We start from the raw sequence: 21140 nt of genomic DNA, 5'->3' as shown, positions 1-21140 counted from the left end.
GAGCAGGTAGAGCAAGTAAGGGAGCAGCAAAGAATCACAGTGGATTGAGAAGAGTGAGTGTTCTGTCCGCTGCTTTTCTTCAATAAACATCGTAGTTCAGTGTAACAAATGATGACAGTGTACTGTCAATTTTTGTTTACTCTGTTTCAGTATGTGGGGTAGGTTTTGAGGTTCTTTTATCCCCTCTAGGAAAGTCTCTAATTTGAGCAATAAATTTGTGTTAAGAGAAAGAAGACCATGGAAATATTTTATGTGGTAAATAAAAACCAAAGTATACTTACACATATTAAAACTAACTGTAAAGATAATTGAAGATTCAACATGAAGGAAGACTTTCTGGTGTTCAGAAAAAAATTCAACTGAAATGAACGATTGAGGTTGGCCTTTATGGTATGGGATAAAGGATTTTTGACTTAAAAAGCTTTTACGTATTTCCTTGTTAACCACCAATGGTCCTGAGAAATAGGTCAATTAACTAGCTATCGATGAAAGAAGTCAGCTGCCTTCTAGCACAATGTTACATGATGAGTAAGCACACTTGGCAACTGGTTTCTAACCCAGTAACACTAAGACTAGTTTGGGACAACTAAATTCAACCTCTTCCACAGATACTTTTTACAAAATAGTAACTCAAGTGTTCACTGTCAATTTCTAAAATATGCATCTCTTACATTCTAAAAATTGAACCACATTTAACACTTAGTCTCTGCTTGGCAAGTTAACTACCCATTACCAAAAAGGTATTGGTTTTTAAACATTCTTTTACCCAGGTCTTCACTTACACAGTTTGATATTGTCTCTGACCCTACAGGGGACTCATCTAGACATCAGCAGCCGACGTGCCTCGGACGGAACCCTTCTTACGCATCTAAATGTAAAATAAAATCATGAGCTGCTGAAATCAGACTCTGTATTGGGTTAGTAAGCAAGGGGAGGAAAAAAATCTAGATTGTGAAGTGACCGGTGCCTGTTTATAACTGTATCCACATAGAGAATGAAGTTCTAGGCCTCTCAAGTAATCTTGGTCTAAAGGAAATCCTGCAAAAGGATTTTCTTACACAGCCCCAAAAATGTGTCTCTATTCCTGAATCTAGGAAAAGCCTGCAGACTGATGATGTGAAATTATCAAAGATAGCCAAGGGTAAATGAACTGTTCACCAACATGATGTGAGCAAATGCCCTGATGGTCTGGTTCATGTTTTCATAGTCTCTAGACTAGACAGGAAGCCATGAGGTATGGCCACCTATGCTGCTTCTGAGACCAGGGTCCCTCAGAGGAGTTTCTTTATGGGAAGCTTATTGAAAAGAGGGAAGTGGAAAGGATTAACAAGCAAGCACAGGAACAATGTATGAGAAACCACAAAGGACACAGAGATGCATCAGAAAGAAGCATTCATAACAGCCTACAATTAAAAAACCTCACTGAGAAAATTAAGGAAAAGAATGAAAAGGAACAAATGCAACAAACACATTTCTAAACTTCCTCCACCTTTCTTTCCCACCCCTCACAGACATGCCAGTTGAGAACAAATGCGAAAGATCTGCCTAAAGTATTCATTCCTTCAGTTGCTCAGCCTAACCAGTATCTCTCTGCAGGGCTTACAGGCTGGGGCATTCCTCTAATGCCTAACCTTGCAAGATGCTATTCCTTCTCTCCAGGGCCAAACCCCATTTGAAAGAAATCCAATTCTTAAAATAGCTGCGAATTAAGGAGAGAATTACAATGTATCCAATTCTATCATCAGGTGTCAGGGAAGTAGGACCGGGAGAAAAGGGGAAATTCCTCTTAGGTGAAGAGGCCTGGAAAACGTTAAGCCGCCTCAGGTGGGTGGTTTGGCCTGCAGGCATGATGCTGCCCAGATTCGGAAGATGCTCAAACCCACTGTTAGGGCTCAGAGCAGTGGCGATGTGATGTGGAGTAACCACACTCCCCAGTGACCTCAAGCAAAATAACTGAAATGGAACTTTATGTTAAGATGATTAGCACTTACTGCTGAAACTGTTTTTAAAAGATTAACAAAGAAACTGTCATATACTTCCAACCTTGAGCCAATGACTGATGCCTACCCACTTCTTGGAGGAATAAGTTTGAGTCACGTGGGTACAACGATAATATCGTCTAATAAGTTGGGCTCCTCCTGTGTAACTACTTGTCTTTTCAAGTGCAATTGCTAACTCACGAATGACTGGTTGCATGGAAAGCAGCTGAGCCTGCAGGCCCACCGCCACAGGTGGGAAGGCGTTCCCCTCCTCAGCAGGGCTCTCGTCAGGCTGACACCGGGCTGTTCTGTGTTCAGGTATCAAGAGACTCGAGAACTTGGGAGGGAAGCAGGGCAACCCGCTGGGGGAAGAGGTGTCAGCTAAGTTCAGGCCAAGGGGTCCAGAGGAAGGCAGGGTTCAGAGCCCAAACCAGAGAGGGCTCCATCCATCACCTTTCAACCGTGACCACTGTTCCTCATGTTATGGACAGCGCTTCAACTAAAAAATCAAAACCCAAAAAGCTTCCTTCATGAGAGTTCAAACTAATAAAAGTTAGTCTGTTTTCTGTTTTATCTTGGTGTTGGTAAACCCTTTTTTTTGGAGATGCCAAGGCTGTCCCGTACAAGCTTAGTGAGAATGAGTCTTATCATGCTGCCTTCTTTTTAACGTTCAGCTGACACAGCTGCTCGACAGGGCTTGGAGACAGAGCTAGCAGGTATCTCTGAAGTGTGGAGCCCTTGGAGGGAGTGAAATCAGGCAAGGCGGGGAAAGGGGGTTCAAACTGGGTGGTGGCGAGGGGTGCTTCCTACAAAGGGGCATCTGCCTCTGGAGTGAGGGGAGACAGAAGTGGGAGAGGCAAGGAAAAAAAGGCAGGAAGCACCTATGGCTCACACCCTTGCCTAGTTACATGTTTTGCCTGGGGCCAGCCTAAAAACAAGTGGGTGGAAGAGTCTTCCATGGCTGCCATTCTATCACCCCATTCCCAAGATCCAAAGCTCAAAAGTCATACTACTAGTATGAGAAACTGAGGTCAAAGGGAGCTTCCACTGGCTGGCCTAGAAACCGAACCCCAGTTTATATTCTTTTCTCTATGGGAAAACACGTTCCAATTTTCAAAAAATCAACTTAAAAACTTTTGGAACAAAACCCATTCATAAGTTGGAGACTGCTTCAAGTTTACTTTATGTATAAGATAAGGTTAAAACATTTTATTGCCTTATAAAGAAACTATGTCCTAGTCCCCTCAGAAGGTTTGTATAAAGCTAATTAGAAGCAGATCTGCCGTAATCACCAAAAGTAAGCAATTTTAAACACAGATTCTTTACGATGCTCTGTGCCAGACAAATAGATTTCTTTTTGTGCCAAAGAACCTGATTTGCTGCCACTCTCCTGTGATTAAATGGAGTTCCTGCCTCACACACAGGCGTTTGTCAAACACTCTCGCCTGCAGGGCTTCCAAAACTGGGGCTGCTGGCAGGACGAGATGACTGCATGGAAACCACTGGCCTGTCCTGGAAACTCCTTGGGCTCACTCCCCCCGTGGGGCCTTACTTTCAACTGAAAAGAAGTGGAGCCCAGAGCAAAAGCAAAACCAGACACGTGCAAGAGGAAATCAGGGAAGAATCTGTGCCTGGGAGAAATGGGGTGCGCACGCACTGAAGGGTCTGCTCACTGGTGGTGGAACGAAGCTGGGGTGGGCTTTAATTTTGAAACATGGCATGCTGACCTCCAGCCCAAGGGTCACCTGAATTTCTGCCTAAAGCTTATGAGGAAACAGGCTTCACCGCTAGTTGCAGGAGAGGAGAGGGCTTTTCTGGAATCAGTGACAATACAATTCATTTTATGTTTTCTACAAAAGAGGGAACTAGGACCTCCTGTGCTAACATTAATAACTTACTATGGTGACAAAATGAGCCAAAGGCAACCTGGCCTGATCAAATGGATGTCTAAATGAACTGTGAACCAGGTACCATCGCAGAGAACTAATGCATGACAATGAATAGAAACCCACTGGACATCTTACAGGTACCAAATTAGAAATCAATAAAGCTCTAGTCTACTTTCATGAAAAGATGCTCAACAAAAGAGAAATCAAGAACATGTAAAGACGTATTCGAGTCTGAGAAACTTGATTTTGATTCTCATATACAGATTAAGGAATGGCTTCTAGTAACACTCTTTAATTCTAAGTCTATCCTTACTAAGCACATACACAGACAAAACTAGAAAGGGAAGAAAATTAGAGTTTCCACAGAACAGGAAGTCTTACTGTTTCTAGTTCTTTCTGAGTTTCATCTTCCATTCGCCTAATGTCTTCCATTGTCAGATCAATCCACTTGTCAATCCAACAAAAAAGCTGGCGATGAAAGTTTGTAAATATTCTTTTTTCTTGCTTTTAAAACAAAGAAGAAAAGTAGTGTAAGATGGTAAAACTCTAAGATTAATGACATATTAACTTTCTGTGTCCCAATTAGCCCATGAAATCTACATACACTTGATTTGAAAACACCACGATGTCAATTACTGGAAGTCTTAATTCCACACTATTCTCTTTTTATATAAAAGCAAGTTTTCCCTGTGAACTGTGAAATATCTCCTTGCAAGGGCAGCATGATTTAGTAGAGACTGAAAAAGAGTGTGGTTTATACATTCCGACCCTACATAAACTCCTGTTGGACCTGATTGATTTTTACCTTTTTCGAAATTAGAATGAACACAGGTCAACTCAATTTCTTCGTCTATAAAACTATACATTATCATTCTTAACTTCTTTGCAATTCATAGGAATGCTATGAGGTGGAATACAGTAATGTACTGGAAGAAGACAGTCCTGGGTTCTTTGGAATAGGATGTTTTATTAAGAATTATATATACTCTCCATTAATTTTTCTACTCTAATGTTATTGCCTATATATACACACATATATAAAACCATATATGTAATTAGTGATTTTAATTGCTGGATTATTTAAGCTTTACTATACTTTCCCAAGAAGAGAAAAAAAGTACACTGAACAGGGAGTACTTTAGTACTCTGGACAATCTTCAACTTTTACTTTTTTTTCTATGAACAAAAGGGATTTCATCAATTACATGTGTGACTTCTATTTATCAGAACTGGATTGTTAATCTATTATTATGATTCAAGAGGAAGGAAGGAAGGAAGCCAATATTTACAGAGTGCCTACTGTGGGCCAACTGTAAGCAGGCCCAAGAATAATCAGTCTCCAGCACTTTAAGATCTTTAAAAAAATAAAATGTTAGAGCAGTTGCAGTTTAAAAGTAGAAAAGTTATGGTGAAGTTCAGCCGCCACTAGTTTTGGGTGCAGATACAACAAGGGTTTCTTTATAATGATAATGGAATAAATAGTAACCCTACAGGAAGAGGAAATACCGAAGAAACTTGCCCTATTCCTTATGTGTTTACAACCGTGTGTTTTTATACAATTGCAATCCTCCCCTCTTTCTAGATCAACTGTCCCGTTACTTTCACTTTAATAAAGGAGCCGTGAAAAGGAAGTAGAATTTGGATCCTCAGACTATGTCACCCTAGGTTCACAGTATAACTATTCTCAGTGAGGCCCCTAAAAAAGACATGGCACAAGTGCAAAGTACACAAGAAGATATATGCCAGGAGAGACCTGTGTGGAGGGGATGAGGGGTATCCAGCCAAGCTAGCATGAAGGAGCCCCTCAACAGGCGAGGCCTAGCCTCTCTCTCCAGCCAGCCAATGCCGGGACACCAGGTCCCCTTTGGGGACACGCCGTATGTGGAAAGGGCTCTCTACCGAAGAAATGGGCAAACCATCAGGAAAGCACTTTGAACAAAATATTGCTATGATCTTTGCTAAAGAAAGTCCCTTAAAAACCTCTGCTGTCTTTGCTGCTTCTAGGGATAAAAAGATCAGAGGATTTACAAAGGGACAAGAATTTTAAACCTCATAAATGAAAAAAAGAAAAGCTAAGAGGGAAAATATTCCATTAATAGCCACCTCAAATCTTAACCTAAATTTAAGTCACTGTCTTTTGAACAGGCCTTACCTTCTGAATGAAGTTTTCTACTTTGCTTTGCAGTCCCCACCATTTGAACTTGATGGTCACCAGCTTATAGGCACACATCTGAGGACAGTCAGGGTTGTTGCCCAGCTCTTTCTAGATAAGGAACATGGAAAGGGAGAAATCATGACTTCAATATTTATGTTTTGATTAAAACTGATTGTTGTGTAACGACATCACAGACATACACGAAGAATATTACAATCTCCTGTGTGTTTAATTCAGGTATTTCGAAATTTGGAATCATTTTAGCAAAAGCAGTATTCCCGGGCTGCAAACCCTTCCACAGACGAAGTTACTTCCTGACTGTACAGCTTAATAGGCGCAGTGCTCTGTATCACATTACACTATTCAGATTTCATATTAAACACCAAATTCTATTCACATCATATCAATCGTGAGCCTTTAACACGTCAGGCTTCTCATAAAGCCAATATCCCCCTCCCACCGTGGATGTGGGGAGACACAATAAAAGCCAGTGAAGAAGTTAGTCGTCTGCTGTGTCCTCAAACACCGGCAGGTGGGGTGGCCCTATGCGTTAATTGAGGTACTTTCAATAGAAGGGGGACATAAAAAGGGACATGTTTGCAGCAGCAAACATGATCAACATCAAGCCTTCGAAGGCAAATCCCAAACATCCGGACTTCAATATCCACAAATGATCCCACCTCATAGTTTAAATGGTGCAGCCAGGAAATCAAATCGAGAGTTATGATGGTAAAAAAAGGGAAAAAAATGTGTGTGTGTGTGTGTGTATTTTTAAAGATTTTATTGGGGAATTGGGGGAGGAGAACAATGTTGGGGAATCGGGGAAGGGAAACAGACAAGTTGCTGTCCTTTTGTTCTTCAGTCTAGCTGTGGAGGACGTCGCTTCACTGGCCCATGTTGGTATTATCATTGCGCTCTTCCTGGGTGAGGCAGATCGGTTGCCGGCCTCTGGATAGCCGCTCATGGTGGGTCACACCAGCTGCTGGCCAGCCCCACTGCAACCTACGCCGTCGCCTCACAGCAGCCCAGCTCCAGGTCGAGCTGTTGTTCACCATCTTAGCTGTAGAGGGCGCAGTGACACTTGCCCTCATGTGGGATCCGAACCGGGGCCCTGCTGCTCAGAGCTGGCATCCCAAGCCAGGTCTTAACCAACGCACCACTCAGCCAGCCCAGGAAATACTTTAAGAAAAAAAAAGAACAAGGGAGAGAGGGAGGGGGACCATCTGGATTAAAAGAGACTAAAGAGACAAAAAATAACACCAGCATTTTACTTTTAGAAGAAATAGTAAAAAGCAGTAAGAATTTGGATCCTCAGATTATGTCACCCTAGGTTCAGAATATAGAAGTTCACTCGAATTTTTAGGTTCAGTCAAAAAAAAAATTAATTTTAATATGTATTTGTATGGAGAGAGGGAGAAAGGGATGGAGGAAAAGGGAGAAAGGAAAATAAATATGGCAGAGTGTAACAACAATTGAATCTAGATGGTGGTGTTCACTGTTTTATTCTTTCAGAGTTTTGGCTAGTTCTGCAATTTTTCATTATAAAAATTGGGCAGGGGGGATGGCAATCCACAGTATTACTGGTCTTTTCTGTGGAACTTAGTGCAGGCTTCTGCCATAGTAAGTTCCAAATACTAGCAAGTTTATCTGGGAGGCAGGAGTGAGTAGGGGGTGAACCAGGAGCCCATAGCACACGGTTCCTCCAAGATGGTGTGTATAAGAGATCAAAACACTCTTGAGCTGAGCAGGAGGGAGCCCTGGATGGGCTCACAGCAGCAGTGAGCAAATGTAGGCACAGAGCTCCAAGTCTAACCCAGAAGGCGGGGATTTAGCAGAGAATCACAGACAGCAGACGCGGACTGCAGGTATGGTGTATACCAGGGGTCGGCAAGCTTGAGACAGAAGAACCACCAGGGGTCAGCAAACTGCGGTTTGTGAGCCACAGGCTCTGAAGTAAAATTGAAAATGAAAATAAAACTATCATAGTTTCATTTATAAAAATTTTAAAGGACATTAGTCACATAATGGTGATTATGTAAAAATATATTTATGGCTCTCGAATAACTTTCAAATTGTTGTGAGGGACAAGATTGGCTCTTCCAGGGGTCGGCAAACTTTTGGTGTATTTACAAGAACGATGAAAGCTCCGTCTCAGGGCTGTTGGGAGAACTAAATAAATAAGGCAGTGCATGCTCCGACCTTGGTGGAACTCAAGGGCTTCATACCTATTAGTTCTCTTTCTACTTTATTCTTTCATAGAGTTGTATTTACCACTTGGAACTTGCAAAAAAGAAATTTAAATAAAGCTTCTCAAAAGAGTAGAAAGTCATGAGCAACACGATGGGGGCCTTTTTTATAAAAACTAAATTACTGAGTGAAAAGATAAAGCGGACTTTTACAAGGGTTCTCCCCTTCTTTACCATTGTTCTCAGCTTCACACGGTGCTCAAGACATTACAATGCCAGCATCAGTCACACTGTGTGCCACTGTCACTTCTTGTCAGCTTCAACTCACTCACACATCCCACTTTCAATAAGTTCGTTGTGAGCAAATATTCTTTCCATTCGGCCACATACATATAAATTCAAAAAATGATGAATTTCTAAGTCGTATTCTAAAACCTCAAGATTATTCTTCATTTATGGAATCATAGCACCAGACCACATTTTCCCCCTCAAACTCTCAATAATGTTCCAGTTTCAAGTGAATTCTAAGGATAAGATATATGAAAAATTCTATTTTGGTATTATTAATAAAACTAACTCAATGTTCTATGGAGTCCTGAATGACTGATCAACTTTTCTCAGAAAATCTCTTCTGTAATAACAGTTCCTCTTCTGAATAATGACCTGGTACATAGGTTAAGTCAATGATGTAACACCACAAGCATTTAAATAAAAATATTACATACAGCAAACCGTCTTTTTGCAGGTGCGTTCTATGTCAACAGAAGAACTTGGCTAGCTTAGCTCTATTTTTCCATGACATTCTCCCCCCATAAAACAGAGTAGCAATGTGAAAATTTAGCATGCACCCGTATGTATACATACAGACACACCACCTCCCCACCACCCAAACTTTATGAACAAGTTTAATTCAGCAAGTGTTAAGCGGGTGCCATTTAAACCCGATCGGTGCTAGGTGTTGTCAGAGGACACAGAAGTGACTGGCAGAGACGAGAGAAATGATATATAAAAATAATGATTAAACCACTACTCTTGGTGGCAATCTATCAGAAAGGACACCCTTCTGTAGTAGTTGCCATGGCCCTGGGCAAAAATTACCCATTTGCCACTGCCCCTCACCTCCCCTGACCTGCAGGCCCCAAGCACTTAAACTGGGCTCCAGCATGTGGAATAGTCACCCAGCCTTTCACAGGACATAACTAGCTTCTGAGTGCCCGGCCTTAATGAAATAAGGACAAAACTGGTCTTTCAGACATCATTTTCAATAAGCAATGAGCTAGAGTTGAGATACTCTCTGATCCAGTAAGTGTCACTGAAAACCTTTATATGAAACAAGATTTCGGTAAATGTAGAATACGGCACTTAAGATGGTGAGATCCACCTGCCATACAGTTCCCATTATGCCAAGTAACTTCCTATGTAAGGTGGGAAGGATCCTTCACCTCTCTGGGCATCACTTCTCTGTCAGTGAAAGAAAGGCTGGGCGCTGTCAGAGGTTTTCATCCTCCACTATGAGACATGAAAAGCAGGGGCGAGTGAACTTAGCTCCTTGGGGTCGGCCCAGGGTTACAGGTAGTAAGCACATGACCTTGACATCCAATGCCTTGTCTTAAACTTCCTATAACTTTGCACTTTATTCCATAATATTCCTAGGCTTAACAAAAAACCCCCCTGCCCACCCACTCTGGCTGAATCTCCTCTGGCTGAGAACTACTGATTAGCCCTAAGAAACCTTCCAGATGGAACATTCCAAAGTCCTCATTATGGGCTGCTGATAGCTTCGTTCTGAAACTCCAAATCATTAGACACCTTGTGCTAAAAGAAAACCTTGGGTGTTTCCAGTAGAACACTGACTCTTCAGAATTATCCCACCATTTTATAAAAACAGCAGGATGAAGCATGGTTCTAATTAAAGAGTAAGCTAAATTTAATACAAGCATGCCTATACCAAACTTGGGCTCCAAGAATAGAGTGCACACACGTGACTTCAACAATTAATTAAGTTTGTTTCTCACATTCTAGTGACTCTGGCAGGCTGTTCAAATCAATTACGGTAATACTAGCAATTTATAAAGTAACAGTGGCCTATAAAATTTAGTCTTAAAAAAATCTAAGTGATAGGACAAAAAAAGAACCAAGTCTCTTAAGCTATCTTGCCCAGCTCTAAAATGTATAGTCAGTCTCAATCTGCTTTTGTGTTTTCCATTCAACTTACAAATAATTATTAAACAAGAAACAAGTTCAGGGAAGAATATGTAAGCCAATTAAAAAACAACCAACCAACCAACCAGCCTGCTGCCTTTATTTCTTGGCCTAATTCTCTACAGTATCATTCCCTCACACAGCGCAAGGTACAGAGAAGGTGATTTACAGAAACATAATTTCCAATATTCCTCAGGAGAAAGCTGAGTACACAGAAGCTATATATTTTTCTTCAATTATTATTATATTATTAATAATAATATATATGTGATATCTGAGGTGTCATCCAATTCTAAAAATGACTTCAGCAATTCACCACTTAGTTTGAGCTACAGTCTTAAAACTAGTGATTGAATTAAGGAAAAGGCCTTAAAAGTCTCCATACTTATAATGATGAAATAGAAAATAGTGAAATTGCCTAGATGCAGTAAGTAAAGGCTAAAAGAATTCTTTTGGCACCGTCTCTCAGGGATGGAATCTGACACTCTGTAATTAGTCTTAAAGCTGTTCATATCCTATGTTTACCCTTTAACCTGGTAATTCTACTTTCAGAAATGTATCCCGATTCCTCAGGTAAGAAAATAACAACACTGTAGATTTATTTATAACAGCAAAAATCAGGACTTATTAACTCAACACCCACTGAAGGAGAAAGGCCTCACACGCCTTCCAAACAATGGGCTACTATGCATACAGCCATTGAAAATCAACTTTTCAAAGAACGATTAACAATGTGATAAAAAAAAATCATAATATGAATATAAATAGATATCTATGTATGATATAAACATTTGTAACAAAATAAACTAATCGGGAGTATAACAGTAATTAAACATTGAGACTATAATTGATTTTCATTCTCTTCTGTGCAAATTTATTTTCAAAATTTAACAAATATATCTTTATAATCAGATAAAAATTAATACACTTAAAAAATAAACTCTAAAAAAGTTCTTGCCATCAGCTGAGTATTTAAGGACAAAGGTTTATGATGCCCTAAAATATCTGGGTACTATTTCAAATCTTCATTTTTCTATGAGTATAAACAATCTAAATGTTTTTCTGCCTCTTTTCTTTTTGATATTTAATAAATGAAAGCTAAACAAAATCAAGCTAAAAACTGAACTAAGATCTTTAATATATAACTTTAGTCCAGTCTGTATTTAATTTTACCTAATCTTAAACTGCTAAAGCAAAAACAAGGTATATATGCAGAGTAAAATATAACCAACTCTCAGTTACAGAAATAGTGAAAAAAAATGTGTAATTTTTAAAATATGAAACATCTCAATGGAACAAATATTTGTCTCCTCCCTCTGCCCCCCTCCCCCCACACACACACATTCACAGCCACGTTTTAGAATCCACAGAACCCAAAGGAGTTCCAGCTTGTCTGCCCAGCCCTTAGAAGGCTTACTGCTGGGGCAGCACAAAGCTTCCTCTTTGGTCTTTAACAATATAAATGTTTTCTGATTATTTTCTCATCAGTTGAAAAAACAACCCCCAAACAAAGAAAGCCAAAACCTAATTCAGATCATTCACACATAATTCCAATCTAGCCCAAACCTAACATTTCCTAACCCAAGGAAAAATAGGATTAACACTCCTAATCATAAATTCATAAAATTACTTTGCTGATGAATATGCACTTATATAGATTAAAAGCATAAAAATTTAAAAGAATCATAGAAAAGGTAAAAAATGCTTGGTTACCAAAAGACAAGTACAATCAGAAGTTCTATAAAATGAAAATCATGGGCTAACAGAAGAACCCAAAATTATGACTCATCTTTACATAATTTAAATTTCATTTGTAATAGAGCTACTTGTGAAATGTTTCCAAAATTGTATTTCAACAGTTTGTGTATTCATTGAATTCCTTACATTTCACGTTTCTAACTATAAATGAAACCCCCAAACTCAAATCATGTTTTTAATTTAACAACACATATTAGGTTACACTGAGGTATGTGGATAAAGCCTAAGGGGGAGTAATGTATACTAAAGCCACATAACATAACTAAACAAAACGCAGCATGTTTAACTGGAATGGTGAGCAATCAGCCCATGTTATCCACCAAGAACTAGTTTCTTATATCTGTGACAAACAAGTATATACAAATGTAAGGGAATTTAAAAAAAGAAAACTCAAAGGCATTCTGGAAACTCGTTTTCTAAAAATATACTTCTCTTACAGTCTCATGGTACATGTCAACTCTACATACATCTTTTCCTGTTTAAAATGTGTTGGGATGAAGATGAAATAGGAATGTGTTACATTCAACCAAAGGTAATACTTTGCAAAGACACAGCAGTTTCTATCAGGCTCTCACACTCCCCTCATAGTTTAATTTTTCAATTTTAGGCAGTCTAAATGCTCAATTTCAGCTGTTGATTTTGTAATGTAAGTTTCCAACCCAGATTTCGCTAAGAGTTAAAAATAAATGCAGTGCTGGGGCTGTTGCCAGTGCATGCATCAGTAAATATCAACACAAGATTACAGAATATATGTGAAATGTGTGTTCTGAAATTTCAAGCAAAACCTGATTCCGCAACTCACTTCTAAACTTTGTTTAGATTTTTGGTGGCCCTTTGGATAGACCTACATTGGATATATATTCTCTGTAAATATATGGCAAGTCCAACGTTTGAATTTTATTTAGTTTAAGATATTAACTGGAATCCAGCGAATACTAAGTATTGCTAGGCACCGTCATCACATATCGAGCTAAGTCAGACACAGAGCCCATGGATGAAAATTCAGTGAGTCCTGGGGGACAGACATAGGAGGTCCGGGAAAGAAGACCGAGTGAAAACATAAACCACCACCCCGACACAAGACACATCGAGTGCCATAAGGTCACCAACGGAGGACTCCAGTACGGTTCAATGGTGGGAGACGCCTATCTGGTTGGGCAAATGGGAAATGCTAAATTGAAGTAAATGTGAGATAAAGTTCAAAAGATTAAACCAATCATAGGTTAAACTAATTTCACAAAAATAAGCAAAGTGAAATTAAGACAGGAAAGCTTACTTAACTGCCTGTGAGGATAATCGGTCAAATTTTCCATGTCTCCGAACTTAATATTTTTGTAGTTCACACCCATGTTGCTAATAAGAACTATGACATGCGGTTCATGCTTGTGTCCAATTACTCTAGGAGTGACACTATGTGTATGTGAAACCGCAAGTTCACTCTTCAAATGAAGCTCATGAAGAAAATTTTATGTCCCTGATAGTGTCAGGAAGATGCTTATAGGTGGGCCAGCCTGCCAAATCACCTCTCGAACCTGACTAAGACGCTTCATTCGTCCAGGCCTGAGTAACCTTCCATTCTGCCTGACGACAGAGGCATTCGGAATTCAAGATAAGTCTAGAACTCATCATGTGCTGCTCCTGGAGCACTTAGCTTCTTGAAGACATGCAACAGCTTTTTTTGATGTCCTCTGCAAGAGTTTCATCATTAATATGTTGTGTTAAATACATATTTTTAAAAACTGAATTAAAAGCCTAGTTGCCAAGCCAAGTATTAAAAAAAAAAATCAGCCATGTTTTAAGGTCTGCTTTATTATATATGGTTTAATCAATGTGGTTTAATCAGAAACTAATTATTAAGCCTCATTATACCACCCACCATGGGTTTTCAAATGTAGGTTACAGGGAGGGAAGAGCTTTTTAAATGCCTTCACATCCTTCCCGGGACCCACAGCCATGTCTAGATGAAGACACACGACAGCACCCTCAGTCTTTCTCCCTGGGCTGCTAGCAGTCAAGGGCAGTGCTCATTAGCCTCTTGAAGATTCTCTCGGCCACTTTCCTGCCAGTCTCCATCTCCAAGGGATCTCAGGGCTGGCTTTCAACTTTCCCTCATCGCCCACTTTCATTCTGCCAATCCCCAGCCAGCAGAACCTTGTGGTATCTTCACTTTAGGCCACTGATAACCAAGGCTACCACCTTCTTTTCACAAATGTGAGGTAGGAAGAGAGGATTCTTGGTAGCATGGCAGGAAACACTATAGCATCCCTCTAATCCACAAAGAAGGCTGCCCTCCACTGGCTTGGAGGATCCAGAATGGCATTTCCAGCGATTCTAAAATGAGTCTAAAACATGACTGAGCAGGTAAACGGTTTGACAAACTGTTATGAAAAGTTCAGCTCCAACTGCCGGAGCTTCTGCTCGTACTGGAATTAACCAATGTACAAGACAAACAGGATGACATCCCTTCATGATCAGAAAGAGTGGGCAGGTAGGTAAGTAGGTAGATAGATTAGATTAGACATGATTTCTGGATCAATGTCTTTATTTGACCTGATTCCCTTATTACACCCCAACGTTCAGACACTGGCTGAGTTTTCTGAGACATGTCAAACCCTGTAAGGCCCAGGTGCTTTGGCAAAGCCTCTTACAAAGACCTATACAGGCCTAATTTTTCACTACCGTATATATGTAGACACAGAAGCTTAAGTCTTCATGAGGCATCTGAATTAAATGAAGAAGGAAATGAGGCCCTGCCATAGGATAAAAATGACACCATAATCTTCAAAGGTGGTGTTTCAATTTGTTAAAATGACTACTCCCCAGATCAGAGGAGGCAAACTGGAAAGCTAAAGGAACCCACATATAAATTGTTTTTCATAAACCATCAAAACAGGTAGTCAATACCAACGTCACAACACACACAAAGCCCTCAAAACACAAATAAATGAAAACATGCACCGGTGTACACACACATGGATGTGGAGTGCTACAGAAAAGCAAGGCATTTATATCCACAGAAACACACACTCTGCCTTGAAGCAAAAATCTTTACCAGGTTGTAAATCACTCTCCTATTACTATGCACAGAGGCACTTAATCAAGCGTTGAACCCTAAATTAAAAAAAAGTATGTAGGGCCAGCCGAGTGGCGTGTTGGTTAAGAGCTGGCTTGGGACGCCAGAGGGCCCCGGTTCGGATCCCACATATGAGGGCCAGTGACACTGCCCTCCACAGCTAAGATGCTGAACAACAGCTCAACCTGGAGCTGGGCTGCCATGACCCGCCGGGGACTGTGTAGGCTGCAGCCCCTGTGGCAGTGGGTTGCCATGGGCTACCGTGTGTAGCCCGCAGCCAGCGTGAGCAGCCAGCAGCCCCTGTGAGCGGCCTTCCAGAAGCCGGCGACTGATCTGCCTCGCCCGGAAAGAGCGCAATGATGGTGCCAACTTGGGCCAGTGAAGCAACGTCCTCCACAACTAGACTGAAGAACAAAACGACAACAACTTGTCTGTTCCCCTTCCCCCAATTCCCCAGCGCTGTTCCCATCCCCCAATTCCCCAATAAAAAAATCTTTAAAAAAAAAAAAGTATGTAATTCATTTGTTCAGATTTTTAAAAGTCTTTCTTCAGAGGGAAAATGAATACACAACTAAGGCCTGCATATCTGAGTTTGTAGTTTTTCAAAAATAAAAAGTATGCATCATACCATAAAAAAAAGTTCTGTATTCTTTTTTTTTTTTTTAGATTTTTTTATTGGGGAATTGGGGGGATGGGAACAGTGCTGGGGAATTGGGGGAAGGGGAACAGGCAAGTTGCTGTCATTTTGTTCTTCAGTCTAGTTGTGGAGGACGTTGCTTCACTGGCCCAAGTTGGCACCATCATTGCGCTCTTCCCAGGCGAGGCAGATCAGTCGCTGGCTTCTGGACGGCCGTTCACTGCGGCTGCTGGCTGCTCACGCTGGCTGCTGGCTACACACGGTAGCCCATGGCAACCCACTGCCACAGGGGCTGCAGCCTACGCCGTCGCCGGCGATTCAAGGCAGCCCAGCTCCAGGTTGAGCTGTTGTTCAGCATCTTAGCTGTGGAGGGCAGTGTCACTGGCCCTCATATGTGGGATCCGAACCGGGGCCCTCTGGCGTCCCAAGCCAGTTCTTAACCATCGCGCGACTCGGCCGGCCCAAAAGCCAGTTCTTAACCATCGCGCGACTCGGCCGGCCCAAAAGTTCTGTATTCTTAACCATTGTCGAAAATATGAAAATCTACTCCCTGGCAACCTCGTAATCCACTGCTCGTGAAGGCTCTCTGTTCTCTGCCTTAGAGCTGACCCAAGCCAAGCACTCATTAAACACAGGTTACAGGTTACAGGAGGTAAGGGCAGGTGAACCAGGATGTGTTCAACAAACCCTAGATACTAGAACCAAAGAACCACTGGATACTAGACAGAGAAAAGGAATAGCTGTGTCATAACGAGGGTATCATATATATCCATCTCAAAGACAAAATCATGGTAACAATACAAGAGCTACCACTTATTGTGCATTTCCTCTGTGCTGGGAATGTAACATTCACTAATTACTTCATTTAGTCCTTACAATAACCATCTGAGGTAGTTACTACTATCATTCCCATTTTAGGGATGTGGAAACCAAGACTCAGAGTTAGTATTAAGTTATTTAAGTCACAAGTTGTGACAGATTCATGATGGGATTTTAATGGATCTCCCGTAACACCGTCACCTACAGACTCCCTGACCACTGGAAACATACAGACTGGTATTAGCAGGGATTATCAAATTCTGGCAAGTAACATGAATACAGAGAGCCACATGACTGCTATGATGCGACACAGCATAAAAGGTAGAGATTAGTGAGGGGGTGACCAGTTAGCTCAGGTGGTTAGAGCGCAGTGCTCATAACACCAGGGTTGCCGGTTCGATCCCCGCATGGGCCGCTGAGCTGCGCCCTCCACAACTAGATTGAAACAACTACTTGACTTGGAGCTGATGGGTCCTAGAAAAACACACTGTTCCCCAATTTAAAAAAAAAGAAAAGGGTAGAGATTAATGATTTGGAGTCACCGGTTTAAGAGTCAGAATCGGCTACGTCTCCATCCCTTCCACGTCTCTGTGACTGGTACTGAATCAGGAGCTACAGAAATGGCGGGCATCACACACACACACACTCACACACACACACACACTCACACACACGCACACACGAGGGAAAAGGATGCTATACTGCAACCTGAAAAAATGTAAAATTTATATTACTTCTAAAACCTAAACCTGTTCTAGGTTTTAAATAATCACTATCGATAATAAAAGACAAAGCAATGTTAGTTAAAAAGGTAAAAATCATAACTAAAAAAGAAACTATCATAATCTGAGTTCCTAAAAAGATTAGAAATCAGATAAAAAGTCAGTGTCAAACTACTTTTGCTACAGCCAACATCTGAGCCCAAACATAATACCCCACCATGTAATGCAGCATTGCCTTTTCAAGTTTATACTTGAAAAACTGGTAATTTGAAGAGAACTCAGCATGTATTCACCTCCAAGCCTCACCCTCATCCCCTCTATTCCCTGGAAAAGTATTGTCAGCTAGAGTTAGTTCTTAATGGAGCAGGATGGCCTTTTAGAAGATACGGCGACCTCAGTAGTTGCCCTTGTCTGCTGCCCTAGCCTGGCACTCCCTTTTAGAAGGCCAATGTCAAGTCTCAAAGGAGAAAGGCTTCTCCTCTGACTCAGAGCAAGCTCTAAAATCCACAGCTAGAAATCTGGACAAGGGCAGGGAATTTTTTTTAATCCATTTTAGTAAATTTGAGATCATGCATACTCAATTTGTTCCTTGACTTGTAAGTGACATATATCACTTTCTGGGTGTTAAGTTAAAAGTCTCTAGTCATGGCCATTACACTGAGAGAACCTTGAACTGTATTCTACCCAGAGAACAAATGTGAAAATAAGATAATTATGAATCATTTCCTTACAGAAGTCAAGACTCATTTTCATTTTAGTTGATGTGCAAGACAGTCCACAAAAACAGTTTGACACCCACGAAAAACCCTGCGATGGGTTACTTGTGGGACTGCAATAGTAATCCTTTATCTGCAAGCAACCACTAGCACCTACACAGCATTTATCGATGACCTGTGGCTGGCTTCAGCACAAACAGACTGGTAACCAAGTAAAATCATTTTGGTAAAAAACCTGCTCTGGGCAGGTTTAGGTTTGTGTGCTTCTCTTCTGTCAAATTAGCTGTAACAATTTGCCATCAACACATTAAGCCTTTTTTAAGGGTCTGTCATTTAGTTTAGCACATGTCTTTAAAATGCATTACATTTCTACAGCAACTGAAATGATTTCCTTGACACTGCTTTTGTTACTTCCTTCAATAAAGTAAGGACGTGCTCTTTATCAGAAACCAACTACATGCCATCAAAATGGTTCTCTTGTGCCCTGCTTTCCAAAGTACGGCTATTAAAACGCCAGCAACATAAGTTTGGGTGAAGGGAACTTGTTCAGTTTTTACTAAGACTAAATTTAAACTATAAACCTGCCTTTAACACGGATTCCTGTATTGCTTCAAGTCTCAGAAGAGAACACTACAATCCCCGAAGACTAAATCGCTTGTCTCCTTTAAGAATGATCAGAATGGCATTGTGCTGAGAGTGACAGTCTGGCTATGTTCTGTTTGTTAATGCAGCAGAGACATGCTGGCCAACTGCAACTGGCTGTAAGTCCTTATCACAAATAAAACTATTTTTGTGCCATTTCTATTTTTCATTTAAACGTTACCAGCTCAAGACCTGTCAAGTGTTCTGTTGCCAAGACTCTGCCTGTCAGAAAGGTCAGCATCCAGTACCTTCCAGTTGGGTCCCAAAGGGCCTCTCTTGGTCTTGACTGACTGGAATAATGCTGGGTCTTCATCAGCTTTGTAGTCCTGCAAAGCAAAACAGAGTCAGAGGCAGTGAAGAAAACCAGAGAAAATTCTTTAACCTTGCCAGAACTGCTCTGTGCAGCTACTAGAACACATGACAGAAACCGATTAGGCTTGCTGTGCTTTTGCACAGAAGGAGGAAAACGCTTCTATAAGACGCTACGTTTTCAGTTTGGTTCTCTTTGCTTTAAACTTTTAAGGCAAAACAACTACATAATAAAAACTAATAAAAGTATCTCTAAGAACAAATCTTCCAACATTTTTCAACAGTTCCAGCATTTTCATTATATATAATCACTTTCAGGAAATAAAACATACCCATTTCAGTTTTGACAATACCCATAAATGATGACATTTGACTCTAATGCCCATTAGAGAGCCACTACCATGACAGGGAACACAGGTCACAACTATCAATGCTGCGGCATCCCTTATCTCTTACACATGCGGGTCTTTGGTGGACGACTCAGCTAGGAAGTCAGGTTTTCCAAACCCTTGTCCACAAAGAGACATGAGGTACACATACCTTGGCTTCCTCATGGAAAAGGGACTGCATTCATGGCAGCCCCTCATTGTCAACGGAGGTAAGAGATGGGTTTACGACTCCATATGGGACCGTCTCAGTTATATATCAGGTCACAGGGGAACCACCCTAAAATTCAGGTTTTATACAAGGTTCTACTGTGTGTAAATTCTATTTCCCTTAATATACTCTTCCTGATAAAACAGAGAAAATGAATGGAATACATCTTTTTAAACCTGTCTGCTTTACAAGGGTTCTTTTGTCATCATACACACAATCTACAGAAAGAAATACAAATTACCTTTGAAGAGCTAAAGTTCAGTTAAAAAAAACCGGAATGAAAAAACAGTGAATAGAGGTCAGACGAAATACTTCAAAAGGACAGCCCTTTCCTTCTCGAGCAGAATTTCTAAATCAGGGGTCCTTCACAGCATTTGTGAAGGCACCACATACTTTGGAGAAAATGCCCAGACAAGTCAAATATGAAAAATTATTGTTCTAGAGCTAAGAGTAGTGCAAGCACTGACTACACTCCAACGTATAATACAAATTTTTACCACTCAATGAAAACATGTTGAGAAGCAGTCAATTAAGACTCAACAGTTACTCAGTAAATGCACGTGACATGATGATAATTCCTAAAGAGAAAGTTATAAAGTGTTAGAAAGAAAAAATGTGAGGTCCAGGTAGAAAACGAAACTAGAGATAACTGGGTAAAAATGGGACCCTGAACTTAAAGCCTGTCTAAATAAAGGTTGTCTTCTCAGATGCTATAAAGGCCCAACAATGGGCTAAAACAATTACATAAGCAAACTCTGCAGGCCACACTGGATCTTACTGCTTTAAAATACGCAATGTGGTGTAGCCAGAGGCATTAGGCCAGTCAGCATTATCCAGGCACAACAAACTGGGATGAGCCGACAGTAAGGATCGGACAACTGGGGTTACCCCATGTGTCTGGGCACATCAGACAGGAGGTTCAATTACCGTCAGGTACATGAATTCTGAAACTCCTTTTTTAGAACCACACTTTCAAAATGAAAAACTTCACTGCCGACTGAGAAAAGAACCAACTGCACAGGGTGGTGATCTTAAGTCCTGGATCCACAAATCAGCTATTGCGCTAACATTAATAATCATGGAATTCCATAAAATATTTTCTTCTAGGTCAGAAACTTGAAATTAAAACTCAGAGACAAGCTCACTTTTCTCCAAAACTGAAAATATTGAAAATCATATCAAATAATCACTTTTGACCTCATCTCCCTCAATCAAGGTCTATTTATTTAACCGCCACCAAGTATTAATGTTAGGTAGTACACAGGATGCTAAGGGATAGTCTAAGAGGTAAAGAGACCCAACACATGATTCTGGCTCCTAAAAAGTCACAATGTAGTTGGGAGAAAGACAGGCAAACAAAGACAACGTTACTGAAACCCCAGAAAGTACACGTTAACTGCCAATAAAGAATGGAGAGAATTAAGAGTCAAAATCGAAACCAACTGACACCAGCCAA

General features: G+C 40.7%; 1 protein-coding gene across 2 annotated transcripts in view; it reads right to left on the bottom strand.

The window, feature by feature from the left end:
- Window positions 1-21140, bottom strand: part of PITPNB (phosphatidylinositol transfer protein beta) — a 65631-nt gene that overhangs the window by 2517 nt on the left and 41974 nt on the right. The window contains exons 8-11 of one of the 2 annotated variants that reach the window (XM_019643209.1): window positions 19027-19104; window positions 6021-6131; window positions 4250-4372; window positions 783-868 (exon numbers count right to left, since the gene is read on the bottom strand). In XM_019643209.1, coding sequence (XP_019498754.1) covers window positions 821-868; window positions 4250-4372; window positions 6021-6131; window positions 19027-19104 — 360 coding nt within the window. In that variant the 3' untranslated portion in view covers window positions 783-820. The remainder of the gene's footprint in view (window positions 1-782; window positions 869-4249; window positions 4373-6020; window positions 6132-19026; window positions 19105-21140) is intronic. The other variant, XM_019643208.1, reaches the window with a different exon arrangement.

Source organism: Hipposideros armiger, unplaced genomic scaffold (genome assembly GCF_001890085.2).
Source record: "Hipposideros armiger isolate ML-2016 unplaced genomic scaffold, ASM189008v1 scaffold_75, whole genome shotgun sequence".
In the NCBI taxonomy this organism is placed as follows: domain Eukaryota; kingdom Metazoa; phylum Chordata; class Mammalia; order Chiroptera; family Hipposideridae; genus Hipposideros; species Hipposideros armiger.
This window is presented reverse-complemented; position numbering and strand designations above follow the sequence as displayed.